At 38.6% G+C, this 9,660-nt stretch overlaps 1 protein-coding gene across 1 annotated transcript; it reads right to left on the bottom strand.

The window, feature by feature from the left end:
• Nucleotides 1–1,124: 1,124 nt before the first annotated feature.
• Nucleotides 1,125–2,462, bottom strand: TCIM (transcriptional and immune response regulator). The gene has a single exon (XM_005563153.4). It carries the CDS (start codon nucleotides 2,409–2,411, stop codon nucleotides 2,091–2,093), a length of 321 nt encoding a protein of 106 aa, XP_005563210.1. The 5' UTR covers nucleotides 2,412–2,462; the 3' UTR covers nucleotides 1,125–2,090.
• Between the last annotated feature and the right edge of the window lie 7,198 nt (nucleotides 2,463–9,660).

Genomic DNA, 9,660 nt, shown 5'->3' with positions numbered 1-9,660 from the left:
CTCGCATATGCAGCGAACATTAAGAAAGCTCAGTTCACAAGGATGGGAAAGTAGGGTCGTGGAGCAGGGGGCCTCTTTACAGCCTTCTCTTTCATCCTCCCGGAACGCAGCACAGGGAAATTTCTGTGGAATTGTCTAGGACGTCCCCAGGCTGGGCTAGGCTTCCTCCAATTCTCCTGCTACTCCCCAAACCCTTCTTTTGTTTATAACTTTTTTTGGAGTTATGGCTGTCTCTATAAATCTCATGAAAATTATCAATATTCCTCCTAGTAAAATGCACACACACACACACACACACACAATTTTGCAAATTAATGCATCATCTTCCTGAATGATCTCTTGGAAAGAGCTCCTTTTTAATAAAGTGGTTTGCATTATCTTCAGTGAATGAGTAAATTATTTTGAACACAGAATTTCAAAAATCTATTTGAACATAGAATTTGCCATTTGATTTTCTTTTTAGAAACATAGTATTTATAATCCTGACTTGTAACCCTCCCAGCAGATCTGAGGTAGTTCACTTCTTTTGACTTATTGTGATCAGCATTTTGACAAACACTTTAGGTGTTTCTAAAATGCTTAACTTCTGGAAAAATTTTATTTCTTTTTGTTAGGAAAGCATAGCAAGCATTTATGTATGCTGTCCTAGAAATATTTGGTTATAATTTTAATGGGAAATAAGCAAAGAGATAATATTATTTCTATATTTGTTGCTATTAACACACAGAATCTTGGTCATCATTCAGACTCTAAGCCCAAAACATATTGCTTGGGAGAAATGGATGTACACATGTACATAGCTACTGTAATCATAGAAGACATTTTTCAAAAGTATGAAGAGAAAGAAGTCTTTTAAAACTCATCCTTAATGGATACATAAATAGCAATGCCAAGGAGTCAATCTATCAATTTCTATATCTATATTTTATATTTTAAGATTGAGACAGAGAAATTTCCCAGGTATTTGATGTAAGAATTTGTTTTGAAAAAGTTTGGTAATTAATATAAAGCTACTCTAAAATTAACTTTTATTGTTAGAGACACATCTTTAGAAAAGTTTGTAACTATCAACACTTACCATCTTATTTTTTCCTTTGAGACCAAACATCACAGACCAAAAGCCACAAAGTTGATAATAATTTATTATTGTTGCATGACATTTGCCAGTAAAATAAATTATAGAAACTATAGCGTCTTTATAAACTATTTGGTATCTCATATTCACTTTCTAATGCTTACTGCAGTAACTGTATGAAATTTAATTAGATTACATTTTAGCATTAGTCAGAAGATTTAAAAACTATATAAAATGTTTTCACAGTACTTTGGATTTATAAAAGACCCCATTATTTTAACTTTTGTGCAACCTGTTTGAAGTGTATAAAAAAACCTTTTACAAACCAAAAGGTGGCGTATGGTTTTACAGAGCTGCTGAAGGCATCTTACGTTCTTGAATTTGTGCTTAACATCCATGTGGTGCACTTTTTCAGGCATTGTAATAAGTGCAAATAAGTAATCAATTATTGATTTCTAAAAATCTATACCAATAGACAACATTCAGGCTTGGTTTTGAGCATTCAGATATAAAAATTCCGTAAACAATTTATGCACGGTATTTTCTCTCCCTGTCCTCCCTCTCCCTCCTCCCTTCCCCTATCTATTTGGTTTAAAAAAAAATAAAATAAAATAAAAGAAGTTCAGCTTAAATTTAAGTCCTAGGGCCTGACAAAGTGACCCCGGATATATGTCATCTCCAGCCATCTGTTTCCTTTAGTTCTCATTACATCTGTCCAGGCTCTTCTATCAGCATCAATCCTTTCCTGCAGGGACAGAAGAGTTTTCATATCCTTGCTGAAAGCATTTTGTTCTCCACTGTAACAGCATGGGGCGTGACATTGTTTGGAGTCTTTGTAACCAGTCTGTTCAGTCCTGGTCTCCTTCCAGTCCCGGTCCCTTTCCAGCCTCTGGAGTCCTGACAGAAGAGAAGCTTGCAAGGTAGCAGCAAAATGCTGCATCTGTTAGAATCTCACAAACTCACTTGGTCTTTGAATGTCCGTTCTTGGATAACATCTTTATCCATTCTCTTCTCCTCAGTGAACTTTGATGGAATATTTCCGCAGATTCAGAAACTGGAAAAGCTTGTCTTTTGTCCTCTTCTTCAAGGCCATCAGGGCACGTGTTTTCTCCTCCACATCTTGATCTATGGCAAAAATGATCTTGGCTCTCTCCTCTGCTTTCTTGTCTCCAGAGTTTCTGAAGAGCCTTTGTAGTGATTCTTGGTCTATGTTTTCAAAGATGTTGCCCACGGCTTTCTTACGAGAGGCTGTGTCGAAGTGGTAGCCGTGGATGGACGGGCTGACTCGTAGCGACGTGGACATGATGATGGCTTGGTGGCTTCGCTTTGCTTTCATCGATGTGGGGATCTTCCGGAATTCAGCTCCCAGGCTTTCCAGAGAGTCTGTAGTGAAATCATTCTGGGACTGCTATTTAAAGTGTGAACAAAAGCTCCAGGCTCAAATTACACTGGTGACATCAGAGTGATCTCAAGGAAGAATAATCACAGAAAGGCTTAACAGTTGAGTTGCCAATATCCTGTCCTTGTGTAAAACGTTACTAAAAGCTGTGTTCAGCTTTTAGTAGGGGCAGGGCTGTGAGTATTCGTTTTACTTCTTATGTGGCAGTAGGATAATATAGACCTGGGCCTTCCTTTAAGAAAATAGCTGAAGACAGGAAAATACAAAGATAAGACGTAAACAAGGTTGCTTAGACTCTCAAATCTTCCCAAACGACAGTTAGAACAAGGGGTTCTGCTAACCACAGGAAAGCTTTCATTCCCAGAGAAGTAATTAAAGTGTACTGCAAACACTTGGCAGTCCACATCAGTGCCCTTTGGACGTCCATATCAGGGGCAACTCCAGAGCTACTGAGAGAAAGTTGAGTAATCAAGGATAATAATTTGGCATGTGATCAATTCCAGGACAGGAGTTTACATACAAAACGCTGACATGACACAGCTTGAAATGCTGACTTTTTGGAGATTGTGTATAAGCGCTAAGTGTCGCTGAAGACAGTTGTAATTTGAAATGTAGTAATCATATGAAGAGTAGAGGCTATCTCCTTAGGCTTGTGTATACATCCACAACAATAGCTATCAAAAAAGCCAGCAGGAAAAGTTAATCGAGTGTTTTACGTGCACCATGCCCGAAATGAATGAGGTGATCTTTTGTTTTCAAATTGATTTTGGCATTACCCAGACATAGAGCAATAACTTCTTTGGAAGAATATAAATGTGTTCTTCCTGCCTTTCACAATATTCAAGCCAGCCAGTGTCCCCACTGACCTCTGGAGTTGTCATATGCTAAATGTGAGCTTCAAAGGGTCCTGGAGAGTCTCTTTGTGGATCTTGTGCCTGGTCCACTTTCTAGTCATTTAAGAAAGTCCTTTAAGAAAGAAAAGTCCTTTAAGAAAGAAAAACAGGTCTTTTTATTTTTCTTTTTATCTAGTCAAGTAAGATCTAGAAAATGCACAAAGGGAGACACAGTGGGGAAGGTACCTCACTAGGAAATTGAGTTAGAGACTCTCCTTATATTTTCTTCATTCATTCACTCACTCACTTATCCACTCGTTTATTTAATCGATATTTATTAAAAGTGTGTTATTAGCCAGAACTTTTCGAGGCATTGGAAATGAAACAGTAAACCAAACAAAACCAACCAAACCAAACCATGCAAAGAATCCCTTTTTCACCTTAATGAAGTGTATGTTCTACTGGGAAATAGACAATAGAAACATACATATTCAGGCACAGCTTCTTGTAATGAGACATTGTGCAAAGACTTGATGGAGGTGAGAGAGGCAGTCAGCTGTGTGGATATCTGCAGGAAGGGTGCTGTGGGCAGAGGAGTAAGTGCAGAGGGTTGAAGAAAAGAGTGTGCAAGGAGTATGGAGAACAGCCAGGGACCAGTGTTGTCAGAGCAGAGTGACCAGGGCAGAGTGGGAGGAGATGAGGTAACGGCGAGTGGTAGGCAGTGGAAAGAGGGCAGGAGCAGGCTGTGTGCAACCTCACAGTCTTTGATTGTGGATTTAGCTCGTAGGCTGTAGGAGACAGGTAGGCTTTGGAGAATTTGGAGCAGAGAAATGGCATGATTTTCCTTATAATTTTAAAAGATCACTGACACGTCTTAGGAGAGAATAGATTTCGGGGAAGCAAGCAGGGAGTGGGGAGCAGGAAGACTAGTCAGAAGATGTTCAAATAATCCAAGAAAGAGAGGATGAAAGTTTCCACTAGGGAGAATGTGGAAGTAGTGAGAACTGATCCAATTCTGGCATATTGTGAAGGTAAAGCTGAGAGGATTGCTGAAAATTTAGATGCGAGGAATGAATGACAAATCAGCCCAGGCTGATTTCTTCTGAAGGATGCCTTCTTGAAAGACATTTCTAGGTGTGCCAGTGTTCAACTCTCCAACCATGCAACTGATGTGTGTTCCAGTTTTTCCAAGGGCTCCAGAAGAACCCTTTGTTCTGCTGTCTATGGCTATGGATTTTATAGGCCTATATAGCACACTTTTGTGGCAGCATCATTTCCCCCGCTAAATTAGAAAAAATTATTATTATGGCAACAAGGATTTACTGAACTTTTATTATGTGCCAAGCAGAGGACAAGGGATTCGCAAAACCCCTCTTAATTATTGTCATAACTCAAGGACTTATCAATCTTTTTTTTTTTTTTTTTTTTGAGACAGAGTTTCACGCTTGTTGCCCAGGCTGGAGTGCAATGGCACAATCTTGGCTCACCGCAACCTCTGCCTCCTTGTTCAAGTGACTCTCCTGCCTCAGCCTCCCAGGTAGCTGGGATTACAGGCACGCACCACCATGCCCAGCTAATTTTGTATTTTCTTTTTAGTAGAGACGGGTTTTCACCATGTTGGTCAGGCTGGTTTCGAACTCCTGACTGCAGGTGATCTACCTGCCTCGACCTCCCAAAGTGTTGAGATTACAAGTGTGAGCCACTGTGCCCGGCCTCAATCTTCTTATATTATGTTCTTTCTTGAGGTGATTCTTATGTGGGCTCATGCTTTTTCTGATACCCTATTTATTGATTACTCCTAAATTTTGATTCCTGCCTAGCCCTGGCCCCTGAAGTGTAGACTCATTTATTTATCTAACTAATCAATACAAATATATAAAAATATGGTATACATATTCATTCTGTTATAAAATAAACCTTGCTATGATCCTTAATAACTCCCTTTCTTTCTCTCCCTATACATAATCTATGGCCAAGTTCTGTCAGTTCTATCTAGAAAATGTTTCCCAAAGCCATCTACTTTCTCCATTTTCATTGCCATTTATGCCAACCCTTCATATGGTGGATGCTGTGATGCATGATCCAGAACTCCCTTTAAGATTTTCCCAGGTGCTCAGCTATCAGCCCGCTTTAGGGACTGCCACTACTGAAGAAGCTTACATCACCTAAGGTTACCCTTTTTCCCTTCCAGGGGCAGCTATATCCAGTGACTGATCCACATGGTGGTGTAAAATCCTGCTCTCCTTGTCCATGTCAACTCTAAGGGGTCATCTCACCTTCAGAACACCTTTCAGGGTAGGCTGAGATCTCCCTCTGTCCAATCTTGCATCTTTCCCATCTTCAGGCATTGATGCTGACGGCACTCCACAACCAGTCACCTGCCGCTGATCCGCATCTCAGAGTCTGTTTCCTCGGGACCCCAGCCTAAAATATTCTATCATCTCTCGCTAGACTAAAACCAAATAACTAGCTTTCCTGGCATTCCTGATTTCCCTCTTGCCCCAAGTTCCCTGCACAGCACCCAGAGCCATATTTCCTAATAAGCGCTCTGATTAAATCACTCTTGCCGTAAACTTTGCATGACCTCTTTGAACATGACCTGCTGTGTCTTTATGTTTTCAAATTCCTTGGATACATCATATTCATTCCTGCTGTAAGGATTTGCATATCTTTCTCCTTTTCTAGAATGTTATTTTTAAATACTTTTTATCTCAGGTATGGAATTATATAAGTATGTATAAATATATATATAAAGTATATATATTTATGTATTTTTTATTTTATGCTTTATTTTATATATATACAATAACTTTTTGTCTCAGGTAGGTAATTCCTGGTTGCTCATATAATCTCAACTAAAAGCTACTTGCTCAGAGAGACTTTCCTAATTCTTGCCAACATACCCATTACTCTTCCTTAGTAGCACTTTTTATTAGAGTTTGCAAACATACATCTATTTGGGGGATTACTCATTCAAAGGCTCTGTCAAGAGCAGGGATTGGATCTACCTTTCTCACCATGTTCAAAGTTCCAAGATAACTTAATAAAAGGATTGTTTTTATAGTAATGTTAAATGACAGCATACGCAATTATATTTAATTCTCCTAACGACCCTTTGCAATAGGAACTATTGCAGTTCTGAAGTCAAAAATAAGAGAACTGAGGCGATAAACAATCTATTCCCTGTAATAAATGGAAGGATGGCTCCATAAGATGTCCATGTGTTAATCCCTGAAATTTATGAATATCAGCAAATGGGAACTGTAAACAGCAAAAGAGATCTTGCAGGTATGAACAAGTTCAACATCTTCAGATGTGCAGATTTAGCTGGGATTATCCGGGCAGCCCATGTAATCATGAGTTCTTACAAGAGGGAGTCAGAAGGTCAGAAAGGAGAGAAGATGCTGGGTTATTGTCTTTGAAGATGGAGGAAGGAGCTGTGGCACAGGAATGTGGACGGCAGTTAGAAACTGGAACAGACAAGGAAACAGATTCTCCCCTAGATCCTCCAGAAAGAACAGATTCCTGCAGACCCATTTGAGACATCTGGCATTCTAAACTATAAGATAATAAATTTGTGTTGTTTGAACTCACTAAATTCATGTCAGTTTTTTACGGCAGCCATGGGAAAATAATATACTCCCCTCTCCCTTCAGCTATAAGACAACCTGAAGCCAGGGCTACTTGACTCCAAAGTCCATGATCTTAAACTCTATCCTGCATTGCTTTCAAATTAGCTGCAAGCTCTGTCTTCAGAAAGTCTGGATTATATTTTTACATGACATTGAACAGCTCTCCTTGAGTACTGCCTACAAGCATTCAGATGAATTTGAGAGATTAAGGAGTTTCAAAATTGTTTAGAGGACAAGACCGTCTGCAGGAAAACAATGTCAGTTTGTTTCCCAGAAATGTGACACATGCCCTAAGGTTACGATTTGCTGATGTTTTTTGCCAAAGTGGACTCTATGTATGCTAACTCTATGTATGCTTGGAAGGGTGTTTCCTGTTGCCATCCTGTTCTTTCCCTTCTTTGTATAAGTATTTTCAGTGAATGATGTGGATAACAGGATCTAAAAAGATATTCGCAAGATTCACAAATTGCATGTGGACACCTTATAGAATTGTGCTTTCTGCAGTAAAGACAGAAGATAATGAAGGCTGCTTAAAAGAAGCAGCTTCTGGTCTAGCCTATTTTCTTCCAGGCATCAGTTTTCCTGTTTTTGTTCATTATACCAAGAGATTTAGTATCTATTTGTGAGCAATAAATGAGCCTCATTAGTTTTGTGTCCAATGAAGAGATTTGAGAAAAAAACATAAAGAAGAAAACAAAAATTCATTAAGTGACTCGTATACCTGGTTTCCTACATATAATAACTAAATTACTCTTTACAACCATATTAGAGGTAGGTATTATTGACCTTAATTTTCACACAAGCAAAGAATTGGACCCATTGAGGCTAAACAATCTGTCCATGGTAAGTGTAAAACCTGAATCATTTCCAATTTTTTTTATATCTCCAAAATCTCTTCTGCCAAGAGTTCCCTGATTATTTGTTGCTCCTCCTTTTGCCATGCACTGTGCCTTAGGTTTGTCTGTTTAAATTAAAAATGATGGTGCATTCTTACTTATAGCTTTAGTGCATGGCATAGCAGCTGGTACATAGTGTACATCCAATGCACGGTTATTTAATTATTACATTAATAGATAAAAGAAATTAAGTGCACAGATTTTACTTTGATGCTGTCTTTGTGCACTAGCTTACCTCTGTGGCAATTTCCTGAAGGTGACTGGAGTGTAGAGGCCAGCAATCTGAAATTTGTACTTTAAACATCAGCTGAATTGTCCCTGGACATTTTTGCTTTAACACAAAAAAGTTCATGCTGTGTTTGAATTTACAAAGCACTTTCACATATATTATCTCATTTGACTTTCACTACATCACTGATATTATCTTCATTTTACAGATGAATAAAATATAAGATTACAGAAGTTAAATGAGATTTCCAAAATCTTAGAGCTAATTAAATGAAGAGCTAACCCTGGAACTTTTATTTTCTAATTTCAAATTCTGTGTTTTTTTTCTACCATAGCATAGCTTCTTTATTATACTCATTATTTATTCATCTCCTACAGTTAAAAGATTCTACTGCAGCTTTCTTCCATTTGCCTTTTCATGAACTTATTCAGTGATTTATAGATTTATTCACAAATACTTGTTGAATGCCTACTCTGTGTCAGGCATACATTGAGAGGGAAATAGACATGGCCCTTGTATTTGTGGAACACGAGGTCTAAAGAAGAAAAGAGACCTTAAACAAATAAGTAAACATGTAATTATATGAATAAAATGTTTATACATGCTAGAGAATGAAAATCATCCAAAGATACAAAGGAGAAAACAAGGTGAGGGTTCATTTAAATTGGTGGGGTCCTGGAAAGCCTGTGGAAGAGCACAGCAAGGAGCTTTGAAGATGGAAGGAAAATCCCGTGCAAAGGCCCTGTGGTAGGAATGAGTTAGAAGCAGAAAAACAGACATAAAGACAACGTACATGGGGAACAGAAACCAACGAGGAGAGGAGAGGAAGACAAGGCTAGATTGGCAGGCGGAAGCCAAATGCTGCAGGGCGCTGAAGGCCATGTTAGAGATTTAAAATGTTATCCCAAGTGCAACTGGCAGTCTTTAAAAGGTTACAAGCGTGGAAGGAAAACTGCTCAAGTTTTTAGATTTTGTTTTCTTCTGAAGTCACTTTGCTCAGTGAGGCTTTCCTAATTCCTGCCAATATACCCATTACTCTTCTTTAGTAGCACTTATTAGAGTTTGCAAACATACATTTATTTTGGGGATTACTCATTTAAAGGCTACCTCTATCAAAAGCAGGGATTAGATCTACATTTCTGGCTATGTTCAAAGTCCCTAGATTGCTTAATAAAAGGATTGTTTTTAGAGTAGTATTAAATGACAACGTACGCAATTTTATTTAATTCCCATAAAGACCCTTTGCACTTTGACTGTTGGGCCATTAAAGACAACAACCAAAAAAGAACAATCATGGTTTCAGAGAGCAAGCAGATTATTTGAAAAGCATTTTGGAAGTAAACGCAATGGGATCTGGCGATTTGGCTAGAGGGTGGGATAAGGGTTAACGGAGCTCCCAGGTTGAGTCTTGAGCAGGTTGGTCAGGAAGGCTGAGGTAGGGCAGGTGAAGGTGGAGAGAGCATAAGAGAAAGATCAAGAGTTCAGACATGCAAAACAGTAAACCTGAAATGCCTGCAGCACAGCCAAGGAGCCTGCTGAATATAGGAAACTAGAGCTCAGAGGAGAAATCTGAAATATACGTTTAATTCTTTATTA

This window comes from Macaca fascicularis, chromosome 8 (genome assembly GCF_037993035.2).
Source record: "Macaca fascicularis isolate 582-1 chromosome 8, T2T-MFA8v1.1".
NCBI lineage: Eukaryota > Metazoa > Chordata > Mammalia > Primates > Cercopithecidae > Macaca > Macaca fascicularis.
Note: the sequence above shows the minus strand (reverse complement) of the source record. Positions and strands in the feature narration are given on the sequence as shown.